The sequence below is a fragment of the Oncorhynchus gorbuscha genome, linkage group LG26 (genome assembly GCF_021184085.1).
Source record: "Oncorhynchus gorbuscha isolate QuinsamMale2020 ecotype Even-year linkage group LG26, OgorEven_v1.0, whole genome shotgun sequence".
Lineage (NCBI taxonomy): Eukaryota > Metazoa > Chordata > Actinopteri > Salmoniformes > Salmonidae > Oncorhynchus > Oncorhynchus gorbuscha.
The window spans coordinates 17,340,928-17,368,045 of record NC_060198.1 but is presented as its reverse complement, the minus strand read 5'-3'; the positions used below and the strand labels follow the sequence as shown (position 1 = coordinate 17,368,045).

Here is a 27,118-nt window from a genome sequence, read left to right as displayed (position 1 = left end):
TTTTGTTGTTGAAATCAAATCAAGCTTTATTTATACAGCACATTTCAGACATGGATGCAACAATGGCTTCACAGGAAAAAACAAAAATAAACATATTTAGTACACAACAGACTAATAACTGAAAGACTAATGGGCACCCTAAGGAAATTCCATCGATTAAAATATTAACAGGATGCAATATCCAACCCAAAATACAAGCTTGTTTTTTTGGAGGGGTTCTGAAAGACACTATGGGGATGTCCACTGATTGTTGACTAGTAACAACAACTGGGACCTAAAAGACACCCACCATGAGACCCACTAAATCTGGCCAAGAAGAGACAAACAAAAGAAAAACCCACACCAAACTTAGACAGGAAGCAAAACAAAAAGGTGGAGCAACTAAAGGTGTTGACTCTCCACATCTATCAAGACAACTGGAGCACTAGAACCTGGACCAGCTCAGGTGAAACACCTTCCCACTAACGAGATGGACAAGCCAGCACAGGTGTAACACATACCGACTAACGAGGTGACACCAATCAGCACCAAAGACACATTTCAGTTGAATATATTCAGTTGTTCAACTGACTAGGTATCCCCCTTTCCTACGAACTAAGGTCCAACCTGAAAATATAAATGGAAAAACCAAAGCCTGTAACACCTTTCCCTGTAAGACAACAAATATATCCTATATTTTTGTTGGACAAGTTTGCTCAACACCAACAAAAAACAACTTGCTGTCAACAATTAAAAACAACGTATTTCTAAATATTAATATACAATCATATATATTTTTCTCCTTTTCCTATAATCCTATTTTAGAATCCTAAAATTCACGAGCTTCCAGAACTCATGAGCTTGTATAACTCTTGTCTTTCTAAAAAACCTCACTAGCTTCTAGAACTCTCATCCCCTTGGACAATCAAGTTGTCCTTACCCAAGACATGTCTGGTATCAAGAGGAAACTCCTGCGATATCCGTAGTAACTTTCCACTTCATTGTGAAGCTTCTCTCTTTTCAGGGTTCACTCAATAGACTTGTTATTGGATCAGGGCCCAGTCCCCAATGTCATGCTGTAGTACATTTGGGTTGGCACATCTGAGAATGAACCTTGATAGTCTAAAAGCAGGATAACAATGTCAATATAATTGTACCCAAAAATTGTCAGTTGGTTGCATAAATAATTATTGCTGAATGTTGCATGAATTGTAAATATGAAATATCAAAACCAAATATACACCCCTTTGTTAATGTGTTGGCAATAATTGACTTAATGGTGAGGCATGGAACAATAAAACATGTATATTTTGTCAGGCTGAATGTTTGAAATTTGGGATCATTTGAGACATGCTTCTTCAGTAAGTGGAATAAAGACAAGTAGCATTTGAATGTTGTAAAGAAATACTGGAGTGATTAAGGATTTTTAAGAAAGTTGATTATAGACCAATGTGTTATACTGTGTCCATGTGTTTATGCTGCAAGTATGTTGAAATTAAGTTGTTTTCCAGTCATTGAAAAAACAACCCAAAGACATCTTTTCAACTGTCACTTTCAACTACAACCAAACATAGTCCTATTTTCAACGTCTTTTCAATGACAGTTTGCTAAATTGGAATAGCGCAATGTCAAAACACAGTTTTAACATGTCGAAATCAATAACCAATATGCAAAAAGTTTGGGATATATTGTAAACCGAAACATGTTGAAGTGTTGCATTTTGATTCAAGTCGGCCACCAACGTGGTAAGTGTAACACAATTGTCACCTTCTGTTAAATCACATAAATAGTACTCTTTCAATTCAGAGCCTGGATTTTTCCACTGAGGCTAATATCAACTGAACAGGGGACAAACGTTCAGGGTTCATTCTACATTCATTAAAATATTGCTTCAACAATGTTAAAACATTCTACATTGCGACATTGATATCATGAAACAACTTCTTCATGTATGTATTTTCTGATGTTTAATCAGAGACCTTTTATCAGAGTATTTCTTCCCACATTGATCACAGCTATAAGATTTCTCTCCTGTGTGTGTTCTCTGGTGAGTAGTTAGATAGCAAGATGTGGAAAAACTCTTCCCACATTGATCACAGCTATAAGGTTTCTCTCCGGTGTGTGTTCTCTGGTGTACTATCAGGCTGCTTGGGTGAGAAAAACTCTTCCCACATTGATCACAGCCAAAAGGTTTCTCTCCAGTGTGTGTTCTCTGGTGTTTAGTTAGACAGCTAGCTGTGGTAAAACTCTTCCCACATTGATTACAGCTAAAAGGTTTCTCTCCAGTGTGTGTTCTTTGGTGTGATTTCAGGGTTTGAAGCCCAATAAAAGTCATCCCACAGTGATCACAGCCATAAGGTTTCTCTCCTGTGTGTATTCTCTGGTGTATAGTTAGACAGCTAGATGTAGTAAAACCCTTCCCACAGTGATCACAGCTATAAGGTTTCTCTCCTGTGTGTCCCCGCTGGTGTACTATCAGGTTGCTTAGCTGAGTAAAACTCTTCCCACATTGATCACAGCAATAAGGTTTCTCTCCAGTGTGTGTTCTCTGGTGTATAGTTAGACGGCTAGATGTAGTAAAACCCTTCCCACATTGATCACAGCTAAAAGGTTTCTCTCCTGTGTGTCCACGCTGGTGTACTATCAGGCTGCTTAGCTGAGAAAAACTTGTCCCACATTGATAACAGCCAAAAGGTTTCTCTCCAGAATGTATTCTCTGGTGTGACTTCAGGGTTTGTAGCAGAATAAATCTCTTCCCACATTGATCACAGGCGTAAGGTTTCTCTCCAGTGTGTGTTCTCTGGTGTATAGTTAGATAGCTAGATGAAGTAAAACTCTTCCCACATTGATCACAGCTATAGGGTTTCTCTCCTGTGTGTGTTCTCTGGTGTATAGTTAGATTGCTAGATGTAGTAAAACTCTTCCCACATTGATCACAGCTATATGGTTTCTCTCCTGTGTGTGATCTCTGGTGTGATTTCAGGGTGTGTAGCAGAGTAAAACTTTTCCCACATTGATCACAGCCGTAAGATTTCTCTCCTGTGTGAATTCTTTGATGTATTTTAAGGTTTGATGAAGAGTTGAATCTTTTCCCACAGTCAGAGCAGCAGTGAGTTCTCTTCCCTGTGGTTTTATGTTGGTGTTTCTTGAGGAGTTCTGATCTGGAGAGACTCTCCTCTGCCTTGTCAGCATCATGATGTTGTTGAGGCTCCCCAGAGGATCCACGATTCTCCTGTCTCTCTCCTGTGTGAACGACAAAGTCAGACAGATGCTTAAAGGCCCACAACAGCAGAAATCCACTGTTTACTTGAGGTAAAAGGTGATGCCCAGAGCTTACCCATGAAGTTGTACAACAATTGATGTCTGTTAAATTTGAAAGTCAAGATAGCAACAATAGTCAGATGTCGTCTTGTTTTCACATTAGTAGTAACATCGATGATTGTAGGCTAGAAATAAGTTATTCAAGTTGTTGAAATCCTAAGCAGTGTGCCAGACGACTTTTGGTCTCCAATATAGGCCCCTTTCTGTGTTTGCTAAAATTGCAGCATCAGGGCAATGCGCACACAATTTGGTTGCAGAAACTCCTCCCTGCTAATGAGGAAACTGCTAGCTTTGTATGTAATATACCTGCCTGGAGCAAAAATGTTGAGCGAATATTTGAGATTTTCACAATGTATTCTGAATATTAGAGTGCTACTCAAGGAAACTCACATTAAGTTCTGTGTCTATTCACTAATTCACCACCATGGGGTGTTACGAATCCCTTTTGGCCCGACAGTCTAGGGGGGATGGTAATGAGATCCGTAACATAACTCATGCAAATTATTATTGTGACAAAGTAAAAGTGTGAACGAAATAACCACGACAACAGAAATCTACCGTCAAACTCTAGGTTTATTTATAAAACACACGGTAATGGGGGGAGCAGGAAAAGGGGCTGAGCTGGACCCAAGAAAAGAAACAATAAGTATTCAAAAACACCCCTAAGCTAGACTAGCCTACTTTAACAACAGCTAACTAACTAACCAAAAATACAGTGGGTGGTCCGCCCAGTTCTAACTAGTGTATTTAACAAAGTTCACCTACGGGTAGTGTATGCCCATGGGCGACTTGTCTTGGTTTCCCCCTTTTCCCACCAGCAACAAACAAACACCATAACCAAAAACAATACTCACAGGTGATGACAAAGTGCTATGGAGGTGTTTAAACAAAAGAGAGGTTTAAGACACAAAGCGAGAGTGAAACACAGAGACCTACAGACATGGCATTTACAGAGAGATTGAGCTAGAGATTGAGCTGTAGAACAAACAAATGATGGGGTTTTTAAACCATGGGGAAGGAACTGTGATAGGATAGGAAGTAGGAGGAGGTGTGTCTTCTGATTGATTGTTGACTGATTGGGGAGTGATGGTTTTCACCTGTGAGGGGAGAAGGAGAGAAAAGAAACACACACAGGATACACACACACAGGATAACTGTATCCGTAACACTCCCACCCTTAATGCAACCCTAGGGGTTGCGACTACAGTATTTCAATGAATACTCACAACAAAGCAACAACCTTGCAAAACATACAGAAATCATTTTCACACACGAGACAAAGCATCTGCCAACACATTATCTTAACAAAAACTGGTTACCCGATTTTGTCTTCGGTAACGGTCCGACACAATCAACCACCACATGCTCGAATGGTTCACCTATGACAGGTATGGGACAAAGAGGAGCGGGAGGAATAACCTGATTTGGTTTTCCTGTTATCTGACAGGTGTGGCATGTCCGACAGAACTGAGCCACATCTTGTTTTAAACCCGGCCAAAAGAAATGTCGAAGGATCCGATCATAAGTTTTTGTGATTCCTAAATGACCAGACCACTGGTGATCATGAGCAAGGGATAACACATTTTGTCGAAAGGCTGTAGGAATCACTATTTGGTAAACAGCATTCCAATCTCCATCCGCGTCAACATGGGATTTCCATTTACGCATGAGGAGATTACCATCAATGAAGTAAGCCACGTTCTTCTTCTTCACATCTTCCAATGAGACAACACTAGAAAAACATTTAGCAAGCTTGTTGTCAACCTTTTGGTTAGCAATCAGCTGCTCACGAGTGACTGGTAACTGTATTGCATCAGCAATAAGTTCAACGTTCTTTGATTCTTTCCTGGGCTGTTTGTCAGAGGTGATCAGCTTCTCAGAGGTATCACACAAGCCATCCTCTTGATCAACCTCTTTGAACAGAACAGTGTTCGACAAATCTATCACGTCACCCTGTTGTCGTGCCTGAGCACGAGTGACAGCACAAGCGGGGAACACATGTGGATAACTCTGTGCCAGCTCATTCGAGAGAGAGTGGTCACTTTTATCCAATACTTCCAATACGGGTACTACCTTTCCTCCGGCAATATCGTTACCCATTATAAAGGTCACACCTTTCACTGGCAACATAGGACGTACCCCCACTCTGAATATTCCACTGATTAACTCAGAGTGTACATTTACAAAGTGCAATGGTACTGGGACAAAACCCATTTCAATACCCTGCACTAACACACTGGAACCACAGTATGTATCGTCAGATAAGGGCAACACATCAGACAATATAAACGACTGCGCCGCACCAGTATCTCTAAGGATTGTAACCGGTCGATGAGACGCTTCGTCATTCGTTAGGGACACAAACCCCTCGAAAATGAATGGTTCATAACGGCGGTCGGGGACTGGGTCTTTCAAACTACAGTTACCCTGAGGCACCTGTTTTGTTGCAGACCTCACAACCGTACGAATTAGAGCAACACCTGTTGGTGGCTTGGCACGAAGAGACATCCCATGTTTGCGTTTAAGCAGGAAGCGATCATTAATCATATGTCCTACTTTATGACAATAGAAACAGGGACGCTCATTCTTCTGGCGTGCTTGATATACTACTGCTGGCCGACTAGGGCTAAAGGTAGGAAACTCAGTGGCTCTACTCTCGGTTTGAGCCGACAACACACTCTTGTGCGTCAACACAAACTCGTCTGCCAACACAGACGCTTCTGCCAGACAGGATACTTTCTGTTCGTTTAGGTAAACTACAATGCGTTCGGGTAAGCAATTTTTAAACTCTTCCAACAAGATTAACTCCCGGAGAGAGTTGAAATCAGTTACCTTACTAGCAGCATGCCATTTATCAAACAGATTTCCCTTGTCTCTAGCAAATTCCACATAAGTCTTACTACAAGACTTTCTATGAGACCTAAATCTCTGTCGGTATGCCTCAGGCACAAGCTCATAGGCACGAAGAACAGTAGCTTTGACCACTTCATAATTCAAACTGTCCTCCAGAGGTAGCGCTGACAAAACCTCTTGGGCTTTACCAGTTAATTTACACTGAAGTAATAGGCACCATACCTCTTCAGGCCATTTCAATGCTACGGCTATACGCTCAAATACACAAAAATAGGAGTCAACCTCTGACTCTCTGAACAAAGGTACTAAGGCAATCTGCCTACTAATGTCAAACGTGTTTGAGGACACAGTAGGTGAGGACGGCTCACAAACAGGCACAGTAGGACCGGAGGCTAGCCTCGCTGTCTCTGCCTCCAGTTCCATCTGGAGCATTTTGAACTCCAACTGCCTTTGTAAAATTGAGGCAGACAGAGAACAAAGGCAGTTGGAGATGTGTAAAATTGAGGCAGACAGAGAACACATCTCCAAATGCCGTTGTTCTCGTTCTTTTTCTGCCTCTATTTTACACATCTCCAACTGGAGAGTCTCTTGCCTAATTTGGGCACTCTTCCACCTCCAGTTGGAACTGTGCTAAACGGACATCCCCCCTGGCATCACCATTTGACAGTGGGGAGAGTGGATCAAAACGGGACAACGTGGCTGGTGTTTTAGCCTCACCCTCATTATCAGACACCAATGGGCTTACAGGAGCAGCAACATCCCCTACAGGGGTAGTAGGCTCAGGCAGCGGTAACACAAGCACCTGCTCTTCCAACAATACATTTAATACTAGCCGTTTAACCTCCGCCTTAACTAAACTCTGCGGAATCGATACTGAATAATGGTCAGCCAAGGTCATTAAATCAACTCTACGGCATTTGTCAAAAACCTCCCACGAAGGGTTATCCAAAAAGGATCTCAAATCAAAAGTATTCATTTTACACTACTTCACAAGTGCCAAAGAAAATAGCAAACACTAATGCTACTTCAGCTATGACGCTCAACACTGAACTATACCACTACAACAATCTACATGAGCGGCAAGTGTGTCAGTTATGACAGATCCCGGATGAGCCCCCACTTATGTTACGAATCCCTTTTGGCCCGACAGTCTAGGGGGGATGGTAATGAGATCCGTAACATAACTCATGCAAATTATTATTGTGACAAAGTAAAAGTGTGAACGAAATAACCACGACAACAGAAATCTACCGTCAAACTCTAGGTTTATTTATAAACACACGGTAATGGGGGGAGCAGGAAAAGGGGCTGAGCTGGACCCAAGAAAAGAAACAATAAGTATTCAAAAACACCCCTAAGCTAGACTAGCCTACTTTAACAACAGCTAACTAACTAACCAAAAATACAGTGGGTGGTCCGCCCAGTTCTAACTAGTGTATTTAACAAAGTTCACCTACGGGTAGTGTATGCCCATGGGCGACTTGTCTTGGTTTCCCCATTTTCCCACCAGCAACAAACAAACACCATAACCAAAAACAATACTCACAGGTGATGACAAAGTGCTATGGAGGTGTTTAAACAAAAGAGAGGTTTAAGACACAAAGCGAGAGTGAAACACAGAGACCTACAGACATGGCATTTACAGAGAGATTGAGCTGTAGAACAAACAAATGATGGGGTTTTTAAACCATGGGGAAGGAACTGTGATAGGATAGGAAGTAGGAGGAGGTGTGTCTTCTGATTGATGATTGATTGTTGACTGATTGGGGAGTGATGGTTTTCACCTGTGAGGGGAGAAGGAGAGAAAAGAAACACACATACAGGATACACACACACACAGGATAACTGTATCCGTAACATGGGGGAAACCTCAGAGAGGTCTCATAGGCTGACAGCAAAAATAGCCTCCATTTACAAGTTGCTTATGAGTGCTTATGAACTGAACGGTTAATATGTTGTTTAGATTTAATTGAAAAAAGAAGTCATTCAAAATAATGGCGAGACAATTTCGATGTAATACGCTATTTTGCCCAAAATGATCTGCTTGAATAATGTATTGAGATGGGAGTCGTATTTAAATAAATGTATCATAGAAGAGAAAGTCACCTAAACCTGATTAAATGTGGGGAATAACGGAGATACACGATACAGTTTTGTGCTACCAGGATGTTATATTTTTTTAATGAATCGACTGACATACGATAAATTTAGCACAGAAAATGGTACGTTTAAATGTTAGGGTATAGGAAGTTGAGAAGTTTGGTTGGTTTTACTTTGTCGATAGAATTTAATGCAGAACTCAATCTGAATAGGGAATATATATTTTACAGAGGCAGGCTGACTTGCAGCGTTATTTTACGTTGGCTACACAACAACGTTCCTCAAATTATGACAGAGAAAATGGGTTGTGGCATTTAGAGGGGAAATGCGTGCATTATAGCTTTGAGTTACTTTTCAAAAGTGGCTAAAAGTTCCAAATACATTTTTAAAAAGGGAGCTGAATATAATGATAATAAATGCCATTTAGCAGACGCTTTTATCCAAAGCGACTTACAGTCATGTGTGCATACATTCTACGTATGGGTGGTCCCGGGGATATCACCCACTACCCTGGCGTTACAAGCGCCATGCTCTACCAACTGAGCTACAGAAGGACCACCATAAGGATAGTCTGAAAAGATGCTACAGCTAGCAACAGAATTGCTAGGCGTTCCATTGGGCTATATTTGGCTATAATAATATAGGTAGGTAAGAATAGTTTAATCGTAAAAGTTTGTGATTGTTTCCCGAGTATTGATTTTTGGTTAGGTAACGCCAGTGAATTAGAACAAGAAGTAAATGTATTCTAAAACATTGTCTGTTTTCATTACGGGGAACAATGAAATATCTACAATAGGGTATGGCTGGCTAGGAATGTCTTATTTTAAAGGGACAGTGCACGTTTATCACAGTGGTTTGAGTGTATGGCAGTGTATAAAATATTTTGGGGCGACAATTTGGAGATAGACTGAATGAGTTACATGAAACAGAATGAGTTACATGAAACATCGAGGGATTTACAACGAATGATTTGAAGGGATTATCATAATTATTAGGTTTCGTTGTTGTAGTAAACGTTTGGGTTAAGGGGATTTCCCTGTTCCCAGAGACAAGGTATCTTAAAGGGGTACACTCACATATGAGTTTTAATTACACAAGTGAATTTAGATTTTAAGGATAAAGGGTTCTTTAATATGTCTAATGTGGTATGGAACATGACTATAAAAGGGTGGTATTATGACCTGTGACCTTATCATGGCTATCTTTGGGGTCTGATCAGCCTCAGGGGAGAGCCATTTGTATAATGAATTTGTGGTCATTTGGGTTACTAGTTTTAAGGTAAATTAATTATAATGGAGTTTTAGTTTTGGGTTAGAATTATAGTTTGAACCACAAATGAGAAAGTGGTTCAGGATTCTGTTTTACAACATTAGCTGTGAAGTTTTTGAATAGGCTATTATTGATTTGGTATTACAACAGAAAAAAATCCTATTTATCATTGAGAATAAATAGGGGAAGATGAGATACATTGAGTTTTGGATAGGAGATATATTAAGCCAATAGGGCAGGAAATGACATAGAAAATTACATTTCAGTTCTCAGCGGTGATAAATTACTGTAGATAAGGTATTCCACACTATGCAACATATATTAAATTATTGATGAAACTGATTTAAGGTTAATTCATGTTATTGTCAGATAGAATACTGTGGATCCTGGAGGGAAAGAGCTTGTCAGCGTAGGAAGGATTTTGAGATGGTTAGCATTTGTTTGGGCTTTGTTTGACTATTAGGAGGTTTTTTAAATAGTATTAAATTTAACAGGAATATAGGACATCTGTGATGATTTAGGATTAAGATAGATTGATTAAGGAAATGTAAGGACTTTAGAGATTGCCACTCAGACATGTTTTTTCTAAAAAATGATTTATATATATTTAAGAACAGAGAATTGATACAGGATTGATATGAATGGATGCTCAAGGGAGAATTGAACATACATGATAATGTCAGAACATAAGGATAATTTACTAATCCTACCCAAGTAATTATTTAGGGTAGATAAGGTTGTTACCTGGGCAGAGCCAGGTATCAAAAGGGGGATGGGTAAGTTTGTGGTCTAGAATAGGACACTTAGTGGCCTATTGGATAATAAACAAATAATAAAATAAAAAAATTAGCTAACAAATAAGCATAGAAGTTAAAGATAATATCAGATAAAACATATGAGAAACTGTTTATTAACCAAGCCTGCATGTCCAGGATTTTATGCATTACAGGTGAATTACAGGTGAAGTCACTCAATCCAGTCCCTGGGGCTTGTTGGGGGGACAGGATTTTATGCATTACAGGTGAATTACAGGTGAAGTCACTCAATCCAGTCCCTGAGGCTTGTTGGGGGGACCATAACAATGACTCCTGGTGACAGCTAGCTGAAAGAGCTACCCGGATTCATATCACACGGCGGGAGGGTAAGACACAGTGACACTGTGGAACAATAACAGTGTTCGAGAGAAGAACTGGAATTAACATAATTCTGGGGGCCATCTCTCAAATTAAGATCTCCTTTCTGTCATTTCATCCCTGTTTTTGTTCATAGAAGTGAAATTGTGTCTGGCTCTTGCTAATGATGTGTTCTCGGGGAGAGGGTGGGGCTTCACATGTGCGCTGACCATCCTGAGCTGTTTAATTGTAGGGGCCATAGTCCTGATCCACCATGATCCCCCGGAGAAGGCCAAGGGGGGTAACTTGACTCATGTGCTAGACGAGGGAACTTTGATATTACCAAAGCATCTCAAAAGATCACTGAAACAAAACAGTAAGGAAATGAGAGTGGGATTGGGAAGGATGTCTCAGTGGAGTTCTAGGTAGACCAAATGGGGCCTCTGACCCCTTGGCAGTTCAGGACTAAGAGCAGCTATTATGGAAGACATCTATGCAAGTCCCTTTGTAGTTCATGGAAACAGGTTATAGCTCACATCATCTGAGAGGGCTACATAAATCTACATACCCAGCATGGAAGGAGTGTAGTGAAAGTAAAGGTTTCAGTTGATAACCTAGTGCATTCCAGGTAGAAAAGGTTAGAGCAGCTAATTGCTCTATAGTAGGAGAATACAAGCAGAGTCCCCCCTGACAAAGCAGATACCGACTCTGGAGTTGTCCAGAGCCAAGAGCCGGTGGATAGTTCAGATGAAAGATCTTAAGGAAAGGGAAACTGGTTACCTAAGGGAATGGTCTGTATGGTAAAGCTATTCATGGGAGCAGGAAAGCCAGATAATAACAGTTGTATGGATTTACACTATTTATATCTACATGTTCCTCTGAAATCTAAGGCAAGGGGAGAGGCAAGGGGAGACTTATACCGAATTAAACCGTAAACATACTTCTGGGAAATATGTGGGGGAAATTAGTACCTGCAATAGGACAGAATGTTACTTCTGATGCGACGAATGAGTGATTTGGCAGGCTGGTGGAGATCTGGTGCATCCGCTACAAGAACATGGTGCTTGCCTACGGAGCTGTGAGGGGAACGGCACCTCAGTACCTCCAGGCTCTGATCATGCCCTACACCCAAATAAGGGCACTGCGTTCATCCACCTCTGGCCTGCTCGCCTCCCTACCACTGAGGAAGTACAGTTCCCGCTCAGCCCAGTCAAAACTGTTCGCTGCTCTGGCTCCCCAATGGTGGAACAAACTGCCTCACGACGCCAGGACAGTGGAGTCAATCACCACCTTCCGGAGACACCTGAAACCCCACCTCTTTAAGGAATACCTAGGATAGGATAAAGTAATCCTTCTCACCCCCCCTTAAAAGATTTAGATGCACTATTGTAAAGTGGCTGTTCCACTGGATGTCATAAGGTGAATGCACCAATTTGTAAGTCGCTCTGGATAAGAGCGTCTGCTAAATGACTTAAATGTAAATGTAAATCTGGGGATTTCAGTAAGATAAGGAGGCCCAGGGCTCACATTTTCTGGTGGTCTACTCTCAATAAGAACGTGGACTGGATTAATTATAGTTATCATAATCAACAGCGCTTTATCAATTATACCAGAGATGCTATTAAAGGTTTGGCAGAACAGACTGAAGCAACCAGCCTGATGGCTTGGCAGAATATAATTGCATTAGATATGTTATTGGCTGAAAAGGGAGGAGTATGCGTGATCTTCGGGACCATGTTTCGTACTTTCGTCCCAAATGACACAGCTCCGGACAAATCAGTGACCGAAGCCTCAGCTGGTTTGACCACCCTGGCTCACGGTTTGGCAGAAAACTCTGGGGTGGATACTTATCTGACTACTTGGTTTGATAGTACGTTTGGAAAATGGAAAATTGTTATGATCACTGTGTTATGGGCTACATTCACCTGATGTGACTGTTTTAGTTTTATGTGGCTGTCGTCTAATTCCCTGTGGACGAGGCTTTATTTCCAGGACTCTGGAGAAATCGATGACACAACAGATGGTGAGGTACGGGCCGATTCCAAGTTCTAACCCGTGGAGTGCTTAATGCATGTCTACAGAACAAGTGGACGAATCTGGATCCTTAATTTGCGGGGCACTTATGTTTTATATTCCCCGAGATGGCATAGCAGTTCAGATGTCTTTTGTCCTCGTCCTGTCGTGTCCTGTATATATATATATATTTACAACTTTTTTCACATACATTTTATTTTTATTTTCCATCAACTCATCTTCAAAACACTCTCCTGCAACCCGCCTCACCAATTTATATTTATAAATAAGTATTATTTACCTCAAATCTGCAATCCTCCAAGAAGCTAGCCAGAAGCTAGCCAGAGACTCCAAGAAGCTAGTCAGAAGCTAATTAGAAGCTAGTTCAGAAGCTAGTTCAGAAGCTAGTTCAGAAGCTAGTTCAGAAGCTAGTTAGCTTCTTTATTGGCAAATCGTTAGTATTCAGCTAACCACGGTTTGTGGTCATCAGCTATCCTTTAGCTCGAAAATCTATCGCCAGTTTTGTACTGCGCAGTGCGGCTCGGAACGGAACATACCGGACCAATTTTTCTCTCCATGTCCCTGGATTTCAACTGCTCTCTGGACATTCATTCCCGGATCTCACAGCTAGCTAGCTGCTATCCGTGTGTATCTGCTTTCGTCGATTCCGGAGCAAACATCAATTACTCCGGAGCTAGCCAGCTCCGTCAATCACTCCTAGGCTGCAGTCACCTATCCGGACCCGTTTTACTGCCTACACGGAGCCCCAACGGGCCTTCACAACTGGACTGCCGACGTTATCTACCCGAAGGAGATCCGGGTGGCTCCTCCGTCGCGACGTTACCTGAACGCCCATCTGCGGCCTGCTAACCGTTAGCTGTCTTACCGGCTGCTCTCAGAATAGACAATCAGACAATTGATTTATTTTTATTATTATTATTATTATGTTTCTTCTTGGGCCTCTATAACTATATCTATTGTTTTTATTTTTTTGTTGTTGTGTGATTTGGACTAATCCCCTCTACCACATGGAACCCCACTAATCTACTGATGGAACGCAAGAGGTGGCTAACAACAGACCTCCATCCTATGCTAGCTTGCTACCGATGTCCTGGCTAGCTGTCTAAATCGCCGTGACCCCCAAACCAACCTCTCCACTCACTGGACCCTTTTGATCACTCGACTAAGGATGCCTCTCCTTAATGTCAATATGTCTTGTCCATTGCTGTTCTGGTTAGTGTTTATCGGCTTATTTCACTGTAGAGCCTCTAGTCCTGCTCACTATACCTTATCCAACTTATTAGTTCCACCACCCACACATGCAATGACATCTCCTGGTTTCAATGATGTTTCTAGAGACAATATCTCTCTCTTCATCACTCAATACCTAGGTTTACCTCCACTGTATTCACATCCTACCATACCTTTGTCTGTACATTATACCTTGATGCTATTTTATCGCCCCCAGAAACCTCCTTTTACTCTCTGTTCCAGACGACCAATTCTTATTGCTTTTAGCCGTACCCTTATTCTTCTCCTCCTATGTTCCTCTGGCGATGTAGAGGTGAATCCAGGCCCTGCAGTGCCTAGCTCCACTCCTATTCCCCAGGCGCTCTCTTTTGATGACTTCTGTAACCGTAATAGCCTTGGTTTCATGCATGTTAACATTAGAAGCCTCCTCCCTAAGTTTGTTCTAATTCACTGCTTTAGCACACTCTGCCAACCCGGATGTTCTAGCTGTGTCTGAATCCTGGCTTAGGAAGACCACCAAAAATTCTGAAATTTTAATTCCAAACTACAACATTTTCAGACAAGATAGAACTGCCAACGGGGGCGGTGTTGCAATCTACTGTGAAGATAGCCTGCAGAGTTCTGTCCTACTATCCAGGTCTGTACCCAAACAATTTGAACTTCTACTTTTAAAAATCCACCTCTCTAAAAACAAGTCTCTCACCGTTGCCGCCTGCAATAGACCACCCTCTGCCCCCAGCTGTGCTCTGGACATCATATGTGAAATGATTGCCCCCCATCTATCTTCAGAGCTCGTGCTGCTAGGCGACCTAAACTGGAACATGCTTAACACCCCAGCCATCCTACAATCTAAACTTGATGCCCTCAATGTCACACAAATTATCAATGAACCTACCAGGTACCCCCCCAAAGCCTTAAACACGGGCACCCTCATAGATATCATCCTAACCAACTTCCCCTCTAAATACACCTCTGCTGTCTTCAACCAAGATCTCAGCGATCACTGCCTCATTGCCTGCATCCGTAATGGGTCAGCGGTCAAACGACCTCCACTCCTCACTGTAAAACACTCCCTGAAACACTTCAGCGAGCAGGCCTTTCTAATCGACCTGGCCGGGGTATCCTGGAAGGATATTGATCTCATCCCGTCAGTAGAGGATGCCTGGATATTTTTTTTAAATGCCTTCCTAACCATCTTAAATAAACATGCCCCATTCAAGAAATTTAGAACCAGGAACAGATATAGCCCTTGGTTCTCCCCAGACCTGACTGCCCTTAACCAACACAAAAACATCCTATGGCGTTCTGCATTAGCATCGAACAGCCCCGTGATATGCAGCTGTTCAGGGAAGCTAGAAACCGTTATACACAGGCAGTTAGAAAAGCCAAGGCTAGCTTTTTCAAGCAGAAATTTGCTTCCTGCAACACTAACTCAAAAGTTCTGGGACACTGTAAAGTCCATGGAGAATAAGAACACCTCCTCCCAGCTGCCCACTGCACTGAAGATAGGAAACACTGTCACCACTGATAAATCCACCATAATTGAGAATTTCCAGAAGCATTTTTCTACGGCTGGCCATGCTTTCCACCTGGCTACTCCTACCCCGGTCAACAGCACTGCACCCCCAACAGCAACTCGCCCAAGCCTTCCCCATTTCTCCTTCTCCCAAATCCGTTCAGCTGATGTTCTGAAAGAGCTGAAAAATCTGGACCCCTACAAATCAGCTGGGCTAGACAATCTGGACCCTTTCTTTCTAAAAAATTATCTGCCGAAATTGTTGCCACCCCTATTACTAGCCTGTTCAACCTCTCTTTCGTGTCGTCTGAGATTCCCAAAGATTGGAAAGCAGCTGCGGTCATCCCCCTCTTCAAAGGGGGGGAACACTCTTGACCCAAACTGCTACAGACCTATATCTATCCTACCATGCCTTTCTAAGGTCTTTGAAAGCCAAGTCAACAAACAGATTACCGACCATTTCGAATCTCACCATACCTTCTCTGCTATGCAATCTGGTTTCAGAGCTGGTCATGGGTGCACCTCAGCCACGCTCAAGGTCCTAAACGATATCTTAACCGTCATCGATAAGAAACATTACTGTGCAGCCGTATTCATTGATCTGGCCAAGGCTTTCGACTCTGTCAACCACCACATCCTCATCGGCAGACTCGACAGCCTTGGTTTCTCAAATGATTGCCTCGCCTGGTTCACCAACTACTTCTCTGATAGAGTTTAGTGTGTCAAATCGGAGGGTCTGCTGTCCGGACATCTGGCAGTCTATGGGGGTGCCACAGGGTTCAATTCTTGGACCGACTCTCTTCTCTGTATACATCAATGAAGTCGCTCTTGCTGCTGGTGAGTCTGATCCACCTCTACGCAGAAGACACCATTCTGTATACTTCCGGCCCTTCTTTGGACACTGTTAACAACCCTCCAAGGCAAGCTTCAATGCCATAAAACTCTCCTTCCGTGGCCTCCAATTGCTCTTAAATACAAGTAAAACTAAATGCATGCTCTTCAACCGATCGCTACCTGCACCTACCCGCCTGTCCAACATCACTACTCTGGACGGCTCTGACTTAGACAACTGGACAACTACAAATACTTAGGTGTCTGGTTAGACTGTAAACTCTCCTTCCAGACCCATATCAAATATCTCCAATCCAAAGTTAAATCTAGAATTGGCTTCCTATTTCGCAACAAAGCATCCTTCACTCATGCTGCCAAACATACCCTTGTAAAACTGACCATCCTACCAATCCTCGACTTTGGCGATGTCATTTACAAAATAGCCTCCAATACCCTACTCAACAAATTGGATGCAGTCTATCACAGTGCAATCCGTTTTATCACCAAAGCCCCATATACTACCCACCATTGCGACCTGTACGCTCTTGTTGGCTGGCCCTCGCTTCATACTCGTCGCCAATCCCACTGGCTCCATGTCATCTACAAGACCCTGCTAGGTAAAGTCCCCCCTTATCTCAGCTCGCTGGTCACCATAGCATCTTCCACCTGTAGCACACGCTCCAGCAGGTATATCTCTCTAGTCACCCCCAAAACCAATTCTTTCTTTGGTCGCCTCTCCTTCCAGTTCTCTGCTGCCAATGACTGGAACGAACTACAAAAATCTCTGAAACTGGAAACACTTATCTCCCTCACTAGCTTTAAGCACCAACTGTCAGAGCATCTTACAGATTACTGCACCTGTACATAGCCCACCTATAATTTAGCCCAAACAACTACCTCTTTCCCAACTGTATTTAATTTATGTATTTATTTTGCTCCTTTGCACCCCGTTATTTTTATTTCTACTTTGCACATTCTTCCATTGCAAAACTACCATTCCAGTGTTTTACTTGCTATATTGTATTTACTTTGCCACCATGGCCTTTTTTTGCCTTTACCTCCCTTCTCACCTAATTTGCTCACATTGTATATAGACTTGTTTATACTGTATTGACTGAATGTTTGTTTTACTCCATGTGTAACTCTGTGTCGTTGTATCTGTCGAACTGCTTTGCTTTATCTTGGCCAGGTCGCAATTGTAAATGAGAACTTGTTCTCAACTTGCCTACCTGGTTAAATAAAGGTGAACATTATTTTTTATTTAAGATTGTAACGAAAATCCTGATAAGAGTTATGATTCAGATGTAGGTCTAAAAAACAGTCAGTTCGAATGCAAGTAGTGGGTTATGTTTAGGTGATGTTTTGATAACAATAAATATTTCTAATAAAAAATAGAAGAAAAAATAGTCTTTTTAATATAACTACCTGTGTGATTGGATGTATAATATTTAATCAAAGGATGAATATGTTAAGGGAATTTTTATCAATAATGACTAATTATGTATACATTTCAATCAGGACTGACTAATCAGAATACTATTATGTTACTGTATATGCATGAATTTAAAATAAAATCCTAGTACTGAATATAATGTGTGTAAATATCATCAAGAATTAGAACAATGCCTGTCTGTTCCTTGGTAGAAATGAATGAACTATATCGCCAGACTGGCTAGAATGCTTATCTACACAGGCTGACCTTGGCTCTAGACGATGTGGGAAGGCTTGAGAACTATACAGCCTTTGTACCAGTGTCAAGAAGAGACGGAACAGTTAGAAAACGCTGACGCCATTTTCAGTTTATAACCTGTGGTAAAATGTATCATGGACAGTACTCTCGAGAATAAATGCTGCTGGTTGGTTTTAAAGACGGGTCTCTGTCCATTTTATACAAATAAGAGTCTTACAAATTGTTATGAATTGACAGAGTGTTTAATTTTAATTGGGTATTAAAACATACAGGAATTAAATTCCTGTAACACAACCTTATTCTAAAATCAAGCTAGATTGGAGTCCATTCAGAATTAAATTGATACCTGTTACATTCTACATCAGTTACTTATTTTTGAATGGAAATAATCAGTATACAGAATTTGACATTGAATCTAAAGAACATGGACTGAAAGTGAATTACAATAGTATTTTTTAAAACCATATCCCCCCCTGTAATCAATGATCATTTCTAAATACATGACTTGCCCAATCATGTCTAAGCAATGATTACTTCCAGTGAGGATGGAATTGCGCTATGACGCATAACCACAGTGGGCTGCAGGCATAATCCACATAAGCAGTAGCCAGGGGGCCTCCGACCATTATTATCATTATTCATTTTTTATCAGCGGTCACTTACTGTTGTGTTACAATAGTAAAATACACAAGGTGACATTTAGAGATTTTGTTGTGAATCAGCAGTTGGTTATCAAATAAAAGTTTGTCACATACACATATGTTATCGTACGGGCAGCAAAATGTTGGGTTTCTAGCGCCAACAATGCAGTAATACCTAACAATACAAAACACATAATCCTAAAAATGTAAGCAGTAAATATCAGAACAAATATTGCCAGTCACTGAGTCACAATTAGCCATGTCAGCGACAAAAATGTTGATTGGTAAGTTAGTCTAGCCAGTTATCTAAACTTCTTGTAATAATGGCCGATACAGATATGGTTAACATTGCATACATCTTGGCAAAATGTATAGAATTGCAGCAAATTTACTGTAATACTGCACCTTTTCTCTGCTCCATGGCAAAATGAGTCTAATTGCATGAAATGTATTCAAAATTGCTATAAACCTTTCCCTGCAAAATGGCCACAATTGAAATTGCTGAATTATTTACATTTCTCTCCACCGTCAAGAGGGTGGAGGGCACTACAACATTTTGCCAGCGAGGTGGGCAGCCCCCAAACCAAATATTGGTTAGGGCCCCCAATAGCCATGTTAAGATCCAAATGAACAACATAACATGGACATAGGCGGACCTGGGACTTCATCCACAAATCATCTCTGAGTAATTGCTGATCTAGGATGTGTCTATAATCTTATTTTTGTTGTAAACTGCTAAACTGATCACTCCTACTCTGAGACACTTGATACGTAAGGCCCCAGGCTAGATTGAATGTTAACACTTTGCCCCTGGGGTTGAGTGGGGTCATATGGGTATTGGTAGAATGTATGCACACATGACTGTAAGTCGCTTTGGATAAAAGCGTCTGCTAAATGGCATATATTATTATTATTATATTATTGAACTTCATGCTAATCAATTTACCTGAAGTAGGAGTAATGAGTTATTGCTGATGTGGACGAGGCAGAGGCTCAAGTGTTTCCACTGTACAAGATATCTGTGGAATGGTTACAGACAATATACAGGTGAGAGGTCAAAAGTATATTATATGCAAATAACAGGATTGGGTTATGTAGCTGACAGTAGTGGCTCGCTCAATCTTTACATATATCCCTCCTTTGGTCCTCCCTAGAAGTAATCACTGATTAGAAATGACTAGACAGGTTAAAGCCATGTAGTGGAGCCCTGCCCATTCCTGTCTAAGCAATGATTACTTCAAGGAGGGAGGAAGGAGTTGCTCAGTAATTTGTATCAAAACATCTCAGTTGAAATATTGATCATCATAAGTGATTTCTTACAGACATCCCACCAAATGATGTTAAATATATTTCAAAAGGACAAACTAAGAAAGACTGCAAATGAAATGCATCACCCACACATGAAAAATATTCAATGTCTACATGAACAAATATAGCAATGTGCAGAATAAATTAGCAATTTCAGTTGTCATTGATTGACATTTCCCCTCATCCCAAATCACACGTCATGTCTATATCAATTAGCACCTTTCCATCTAACTGCACCGTAGGTCAGCCCACGTGGGACAAGTGAGAGGGAGAAAAAAATTCACACGCTAGATCAAACAATGAAAGTTCAGCAGGACGTCATCCAGAATGTGGAAATTTAAGGCCCTTTGCAAGGGGTCAAAGGTCACAATAGGGCAGAATGGAAAGTATCACCAATAACCAGAGACTGGATGTATAGATAGTGTATTTGTATACTGTTCTGCATATACACTAATAACCTGGTTAATTTTTCCCCCGTTAGTTAGAATTTCTCTACCCCACACTGTCAGATCGTCAAGTTATAGTTGTCATAGTTCATGAATGTCATTGACAGGAAGGTTGTGGTTAGCTAATGGCCAACTTTCACCAAAATTGAGAAATGTGTTGTTCTTGTGTATATGTAAGACTTAAAGCATAATAAATGCAAAAAATAACTAAATGTTTTCTGGTAGGATCCACTACATTATAGACCCTGTCCGGGGGAATCATAGGCCCAGTCCGGGGGAATCATAGGACATGGCCACAGTGTCTCCCTACCCCTCGTATCTCAGCCTCTAGTATTTTATGTTGCAAAAGTTTGTGTCAAAGGGCTAGGGTCAATCTGTATTATCTGGAGTATTTCTCCTGTCTCATGCACCCTCTAATTCTCTCCCTCTCTCTTCCTCCTTCTCCCCTCCCAGAGGACCTGAGCCCTGGAACAATGCCTAAGCACTTCCTGGCCGGATGACAACAACCTCTCCCTCAATGTGAGCAAGATAAAGAGGCTGATCGTGGACTTTAGGAAAAGCAGGGCCGAACAGGCCCCCATTAACATCGACAGAGCTGAAGTGGAGCGAGTCGAGAGTTCCAAGTTCTTTGGTGTCCACATCACCAACAAACTATCATGGTCGAAGCACACCAACACAGTTGTGAAGAGGGCACGACAAAACCTTTCCCCCTCAGGAGACTGACCATCCCCAGATCCTCAAATGTTCTACAGCTGCACCATCGAGAGCATCCTGAGAGGTTGTATAACCGCCTGGTATGGCAACTGCTGGGCATCTGGCCATAAGGCGCTGCAGAGGGTAGTGCGTACGGCCCAGTACATTACTGGGGCAAAGCTTCCTGACATCAAAGACCTATATACTAAGCGTTGTCACAGGAAGGGCCAAACAATAGTCAAAGAGCCCCCACCCCCCCAGTGTTTTTACACTGCTGCTACTCACTGTTAATTATAAATGCAAAGTCACTTTATTACAAATGACCTCAACTAACCTGTACCCCCGCACATTGACTCGGCACCGGTACCCCATTTATATAGCCTCTTTATTGTTATGTAATTGTCTTGTGTTATTTATGGATTTAATTACATTTTTTGACTTTAGTTTACTTAGGAACATTTTTACGAAAATCTTAACAATATTTCTTAACCTGCATTGTTGGTTAAGGGCTTGTAATTAAGACCTTCACGGTAAGGTCCACAGCTATTGTATTCGGCGCATGTGACAAATACAATTTACTTGATTTGGCTTGGTTTTTGCTCTGGCATGCACTGTCAACTGTGGGACCTTATATAGACAGGTGTGTGCCTTTCCAAATCATGTCAAGACAATTGACTTTACCATAGCTGTACTCCAATCAAGTTGTGGAAACAGCTCTAGGATGATCAATGGAAACAGGATGCACCTGAGCTCAATGTGAGACTCATTGCAAAGGGGAATAATCATTATGTAAATAAGGTATTTCTGTTTTTTATTTGTAATTAATTTGCTCAAATGTATAAACCCGATATTCACTTTGTGATCATAGGGTATTGTGTGTAGATTGAGGGAAAATATTAACGTAATCAATTTTAGAATAAGGTTAGAGTAAGGTAATAGCATGGGAAAATGAAAAAGGAGTCTCTGCATTTGAAAAAGAAAAAAAGAGTGTCTCTCTGGTAGAGTAGTGGTTATGGTGTTTGCTCCCCAAACCAGATTTTGAGAGTTCAAATCTGAGAGCATTTTTTAGAGAGCCATTTTTGACGTTGCCTTTTGTTGGCATGAAAGAGCTAACTTGAGGTGTGTAGGGGGGTAGGGGCTAGTTCCCATATAACAGAAGGACTGAAGTGACACCTTGTATAGAATGTCCTTTTAATAGAGTTGTGATAACATACTGTTGTGGAGTAACAATATTATCCTTGTCTGCAAAAAGCCAAATTTGACCTGGGGGCATGCTTTGTAGACCATTCAAAAGCGTTTCCGATACCCTGTTCCCAAGAAATAACCCACATGTTATGATAGCTTATTGACAGTAGTCGGCAAATGAAGGGACAAAGTTCCAATATTAAGATGATGGAATAACATTTCTAGGGTCTATTTGCTGGTAATTGGAAACATGTCCCTTTCGAATTTCTTCCCCAGTTCCTAAACACATCCATCCTATAGTGTAGGTTTTGAAGATTCATAATCTATGCTTGTAGTCATCAGAAGAAGATTGAGGAACGGTTGGTGGATCCAAGAAGTACAAGCTCCCACACCATTCTCCGACCTCTGAAATGTTGTCTTTGATGTGTGCATTTTCAAGTACCGCTCAACATTTAGTCTCAGTCTGTCTGGTAGGGTAGTGGTTATGGTGATTGCTCCCCAAACCAGAGTTTGAGAGTTCAAATCCCAGAGAAACAGAATGTAGCAACTTCTTTCTTGTTGCCTTTGTGGGCCTGAAAGAGCAAACAAGAAGTATGTTGGGGAAAAGGGGCTCGTTCCCATCAAATAGCAAGAATGAAGTGACACCTTGTTTCAAATGCCATTTCAATAGAGATGTGATAACATACTCTGCTGTGGAGTAACAGTACAACCATACTCTGCAAAAGCCAACTTTTACCTGGGGCCATTCTTTGTAGACCATTCAAAGGTGTTCCTAGACTTGGTCCCCCTGAAGAATGCCACATGTTAAGAGTTTAGAAATAGGTGTAGTAGTAGATATGGTGGTGAATTCCCAAAGGAGAGGTTGTGAGTTAAATTCCTTTCAAGAGCATGCCAACTTGCTTTTGTTGCCTTGACAGAACCATGTTGAGGTGGGGTTCCAGAAGGACTTAGACAGCAAGGGAAATTGGATTATAACATGTTAGGGTACAGCAACTGGTGTTAAGTGGGAGTGCTGAGCTACGATCAAACCCACCCCTGTCCAATTAATCTTATTCCAGAGACAACAGATTCAGAATGATCTAGGCAAAGCTGATCGTAGAAAAGTTCTCCTCTGTAAGCATTTATGAAATTTCTCAGGCTAAGAATGCTGAACTGGAATCAGCCCCCCCCCCCCCCGTCAAAATAATGTTATTCATTCTACTCACAAATGCTAAACAGATCCTAGTTCAGCACTCCTACTTCAAGCCACCAAGTAAATGTTGGGTATTGGGTGCTAAACATCTTGAACAGTGGTTGAAAAAGTACCCAATTCTCATACTTTAGTAAAAGTAAAGATGTGTTAATAGAAAATGTCTCAAGTAAAAGTGAAAGTCACCCAGTAAAATACTAAGTACACGTCATTGCTAAAAGACACTTAAGTGTCAGTGGTAAAAGTATAAATTATTTGATCCTCCATATATTAGGCAAACCAGATAGCACAATTCTCTTGTATTTTTATTTATGAAATAGCCATGGGAAATAGCCAGGGATGTTCTCTTGATAAGTGTGTGAATTGGACCATTTTCCTGTCCGGCTAAGCATTCAAAATGCAAACAGTACTTTTGGGTGCCAGGGAAACTGTATTGAGTAAAAAATATATTATTTTCTTTAGAAATGTGGTGAAGTTAAATTTAATGTTGTAAAGAAAAAGAGAGTAAAAGTACAGATTTAAATTAAAAAAACAGATAAACGGAATGTAGTGGAGTAGTTTAAATACATTTGTGTTAAGTAATTTACACCACTGGACTTGAAAGGAACACCTCAACTACCTCGACTAACAGGTGCCCACACATTGACTCTGTACAGGTACCCCATGTTTTTAGGCTCCCTGTTTTTATTTTACTGTCGATCTTTAATTAGGTGTAACTTTTATTTCTTATTTTTTTACTAAACATTTTTCTTACTGCTAAATTGTTGGTTAAGGGCTTCATTTCAGCATTTCACTGTAAGGTCTATCTACACATGTAGTATTCGGCACATGTGACAAATTCAACTTTACTTGTTATACATGAAAACATGTTGTGAACCTGGTGTGACATGATTGAAGCTGTGCTGACACCTAGTGGACACCAAGAGGACCTACACTACACACACACATATATATATATATATATACACACACACAATAGAAACCTTAAAACAGATAGGATGCTTTACATTAAGTTGCTATTTTTTATTAGACACTAATATATATGTCCAATAAACAGACGTTCAAAAGTCGGAATGTAAAGCAAAAACGACTGGAAAGTTATTCAAAAGCAGCTGTAGTGAATCAAACATCTTGGGGTTACCTGAAATAGGTAAAAATATATATTTTACATTTTCTAATTTATTTAATATTTATTTAACTAGGCAAGATGAACTCAACAACATCGACATAGACACACGTTACCTGCTATATTTGGGAAACAGGATTAACAGAGAGAACTTGGCAAAATACAATGCATGTTTCTGTAGTAAGAGTAGGTATATACAGTTAAATCGGTAAAAATTGTGTACAAGCCACCTAGCTAATAAAATACTGGGGCTTGCGGTCATTAGTTACATTTTAACCACAGCGATTCCCTAATTGAGGCGCAACAGAGTTCACCGGCAAATGCAGGAACACCGGAAATAATTACTAAACCAACGAACGAGAAATGGTAGATGCTACCAGAATGAAGATACATTTTTCCGAATAAACGTGGTGAGTGAAAAACGTAATTACATAGCTCACTTCCTACCCGGTATCTCCTACTGTTATATGACTCTGTATGCGTTGTTTGTTGGCAACCTTGATATTTACGAAGTTTTTGAAACGGGCTCCTGTTGGAACGTACCTCAAATTATACCCACCCTTTTATAAAATAGTACTCACTGTACTTACTGGTGTTAATCAGATCTCCAGTCTGCTCTTCTTCGTCCTCCTCTAATGTGACAGTAATCTCCCCCTCATCATCCTTCATTCCAAAAACGTCTTCATCTTCTTTCACGTCATCCTCCACTCCAAAAACTGCATCTTCCTCTTCTTTTACTGCAACATCTACCTCCTCTTTCACTCTGAACGAGTCTTCCTCTTCTTTCACTGAAACGTATTTCTCTTCTTTCACTGAAACGTATTTGTCTTCTTTCACTGTAACAGCCTCACCCTCTACTTCTTGTTTCACAGTAACATCCTCTTCTTCCTTCTCCTCTTTCACGACAATGTTCAGCCCCAGAGCTTCTTTCTCCGTCCAGCAGATCTCTTCTTTAACAGGAGGGGGGTAGTTTAGTGAGCTCATGTTCGGGGATGTTAGCTAGCTAGCTATCATTAGCGACTAGGCTAGTGCTAACTTAACCAGCCAGCTACTATAGCTGACTAATACAAAATAACGTAATATTAAATTAAATATGTTAACAAGTAGATACGACAGAAGTGTGTCTAAAACACAGTAGCTAATATAGACCGAAAGCGTATTAAGAGCTTGAATCTTTCGGCTATGTTGGCTAGCAAGCTACCGAGGTGACGAGCTGTTTCTGAAAAAACGTCCTCTAGATTATACGTCACGCTGGCAGCGTCGCCTGGAAGACGCACATCCGCCGTCTACTGACTGGAGGGGAAACGCAGTTGAGGATCATATTTTATATTCAGACAAAGATTATTTTAAATGGATTTAATTCAATAATACTATTGTACTGAGACAAATACAGGAATGTGTTGATTGATTAGTGCAAATAAAACTAATGTTTACTACAGTACATTTAAGGGAGTTTAATTAAGTCTTATTTAGATTTAGTAAGTAGCCAGCAACTGTAGGTCTATTCTGCTCCAACATGGAGTAACAATACATCATGTAGATGTATATAATGAACAGACTTGGTCTATACTGCTCCTACATGGTGTAACAATACATCATGTAGATGTATACTACTGTCCAAAAGTTTGGGGTCACTTAGAAATGTCCTTGTTTTTGAAGGAAAATCAAATGTTTTAATATATAAAAAACAGTTTTTGGCTTTGTCATTATGGGGTATTGTGATGGGATATTGGGATGTCATTATGGGGTATTGTGTGTACATTGATGAGGGGGAAAAATATATATTTAATCCATGTCAGAATAAGGCTGTAACATGACAAAATGTGGAAAAAGTGAAAGGGTCTGAATACTTTCCGAATGCACTGTATATATAGGGGCAGTACTCAGTGACATCACTTCATGAAACAGGAGGTACAAATATATAACATAGGTTCACAATATCAACATTCAAAGTATCAAAATATATGACCAAGCTAGAGGTTCATTGATGATCAACCTCCTCCTTCACATCTGACTTCTGATTATCAACCTCCTCCTTCACATCTGACTCCTGATGATCAACCTCCTCCTTCACATCTGACTCCTGATGATCAACCTCCTCCTTCACATCTGACTCCTGATGATCAACCTCCTCCTTCACATCTGACTCCTGATGATCAACCTCCTCCTTCTCATCTGACTCCTGATGATCAACCTCCTCCTTCTCGTCTGACTCCTGATGATCAACCTCCTCCTTCACATCTGACTCCTGATTATCAACCTCCTCCTTCACATCTGACTCCAGTGATCAATCACGAGCCTCTTCCTTTTTGGGGGATCCCGTTAGAAGACGTCATCGAATAAGCCGTCATCACGACCACAAGTTAATTGTCATTCAGGTTATCAATGGGAAGAGCATTAGCAAGATCTCCTGTCTGGTAACTTGTCTCATTTAATGGATTTACATTGGCAGGTGAACATGGAGAAACCCCATTAAAAAAACTTTGTCAATCTCAAACTGCAGAAACACTGTTGGAATTCCTTATCAAAGTCTGTGGCCTGTGATGTTGGGACAAATGATAGTCGCTTATTATACAAGAGACCATATTCTACAGC

General features: G+C 40.9%; 1 protein-coding gene across 4 annotated transcripts; it reads right to left on the bottom strand.

Annotated features, from left to right (window-relative positions):
• LOC124015774 (zinc finger protein 2-like) lies at positions 1-25,804 on the bottom strand. 4 transcript variants are annotated; one of them, XM_046331238.1, is made up of 3 exons: positions 25,114-25,804; positions 19,523-19,595; positions 3,093-3,222 (listed from the first exon to the last, which is right to left on the bottom strand). In XM_046331238.1, the coding sequence occupies exons 1-2, from the start codon at positions 25,505-25,507 to the stop codon at positions 19,570-19,572; spliced, it is 420 nt and encodes a 139-aa protein (XP_046187194.1). In that variant the 5' UTR covers positions 25,508-25,804; the 3' UTR covers positions 3,093-3,222; positions 19,523-19,569. The 4 variants fall into 4 exon arrangements, with proteins under 4 accessions (XP_046187191.1, XP_046187194.1, XP_046187192.1 ...); XM_046331235.1 differs by lacking the exon at positions 19,523-19,595 and having other exon boundaries at positions 1-3,222; positions 25,105-25,804; XM_046331236.1 differs by lacking the exons at positions 3,093-3,222; positions 19,523-19,595 and adding an exon at positions 21,400-22,780.
• Between the last annotated feature and the right edge of the window lie 1,314 nt (positions 25,805-27,118).

Excerpts from the sequence above, each read along its gene's own strand:
- LOC124015774 (XM_046331235.1), bottom strand. The coding sequence starts at position 25,507 with ATGAGCTCACTAAACTACCCCCCTCCTGTTAAAGAAGAGATCTGCTGG. Across the intron at positions 3,223-25,104 it reads GATTAACACCAGTAAGTACA|GAGAGAGACAGGAGAATCGT; the intron begins GTGAGTACTATT and ends TCGTTCACACAG.